Source organism: Macrobrachium nipponense, chromosome 8, assembly GCF_015104395.2.
Source record: "Macrobrachium nipponense isolate FS-2020 chromosome 8, ASM1510439v2, whole genome shotgun sequence".
NCBI lineage: Eukaryota > Metazoa > Arthropoda > Malacostraca > Decapoda > Palaemonidae > Macrobrachium > Macrobrachium nipponense.
In genome coordinates this window covers 33,256,205-33,257,713 of record NC_087203.1, presented here as the reverse complement: position 1 = coordinate 33,257,713, position 1,509 = coordinate 33,256,205, and the positions used below count along the sequence as shown (strand labels likewise).

General features: G+C 36.5%; 1 protein-coding gene across 1 annotated transcript; it reads right to left on the bottom strand.

Moving 5' to 3' along the window:
- Positions 1–259: 259 nt before the first annotated feature.
- Positions 260–1,213, bottom strand: LOC135223033 (uncharacterized). Its single transcript, XM_064261540.1, has one exon. The coding sequence runs from the start codon at positions 1,211–1,213 to the stop codon at positions 260–262; it is 954 nt and encodes a 317-aa protein (XP_064117610.1).
- Positions 1,214–1,509: the final 296 nt, after the last annotated feature.

The window sequence follows — 1,509 nt, the reverse complement described above, 5'->3', positions numbered from 1 at the left end:
CCCAAAGGGTCAAAGATGGTTGAAAGGAGAGACACAACCTTTCTCTTAGTCAAAGTACAAACATTTCCTAGATTATTCAAATATGTAACAATCTGAGACGGCATCTTTACACTCAATGAGTCATTACAGGTATCCCACAAGAGACCGAGTAGTTTTACTGCATTCAAGTTGACAGTATCTGGGCTATGTTTATCATTAAATGAACTCAAATTGCTAGCCCATTCTCCCAAAGGCATATTAGCTTCCAACATAATTTGGTTTACCTTATTACTCTCGAGTTTCTAAATCTCACATTTTCATAAGTTTTCATAAAGTTATCCACATAAAAGGACTTCTTGACTGAGTTGGCGATGGGATCTGAATAGTTTTGCAAATGATACTGTATTGTCTGATTCAACAGAAAAGGTGAACAAGTAGCTCCAAACAATAAAACCTTAAATCTGAAAGTCTTGACATGCTTAAAATCTCTATCAGCAAACCATAAGAATCTTGTGAAATCTCTGTGATTTTCATTAATTCCTATTCTAAGGAAAGCTTTACTTATGTCTGCTACTACAGCATATTTGTTCTGACGAAATTCCAGCAGCATATCTGTCAATTTCGTCGCCAGATTAGGTCCCGCATGTAAACAATCATTGAGGGACTTTGCATGGTGTGACTCCTTACTACTTGCATTGAAAACTATCCTAATTGGAGTCGTAGCAGATTCCTTGAAAACTGGGTGGTGAGGTAAATAATGATTAATGCCATCAACTGGATCAAAGGAGTTATCTTCTAACTTTACCTCCTCAACAAATCCTAACTTAACATACTCATCTAAAACAGACTGATATTGATCAAACATGACTGGTTTAGACTGAAAGGTTCTCCTAAGTGAATATAATTGACCTAAAGCTTTTCTATAACCCGTAGGGGGTCTGGCATCGCTCTTAAATGGCAAATCAATCGTATATTTATTATCAGTCTTTACAATAGTCTCATTGAAATGTTCGATCGCTGCTTGATCGTTATAGGATCGCGTATCCTTCCCGATGCCGATCGTATCTAATGACCACAGTCTAGAAATATCCTCATCTTCAAGAGGATTTACAGAAGCAGTGACTCTCGAGCAAACTATACTCTGTGTACTTATTACAGATCTTACATTTTCATCATCACTGATAACATTACAAGCCCAATTGGGTATAGGCAGTGCTACCAAGCAAACATACATCATCATATTTATCGTGACAATACACAAATGCATTATAATAATCAGCACCAATAATCAAACCTATATCACTGAGGGTATCTGATTCAATATTCTTATCTGCCAGTTTAACACCTCGCTCTTGCAATCGCAGATACACGTTGTGTAGACCAGGTGTGTGTATGGAAGTGTTAACATGATTACAAACAACAACATTTAATTTGATACGTTTAGTACCTGCTCGAACCATTACTCTTACTACATCAAACATTTTAGTTTCAACATTATCTCCAAACGGAATTAATGTAAGTTCCACTTGT

Excerpts from the sequence above, each read along its gene's own strand:
- LOC135223033 (XM_064261540.1), bottom strand. The coding sequence starts at position 1,213 with ATGTATGTTTGCTTGGTAGCACTGCCTATACCCAATTGGGCTTGTAAT.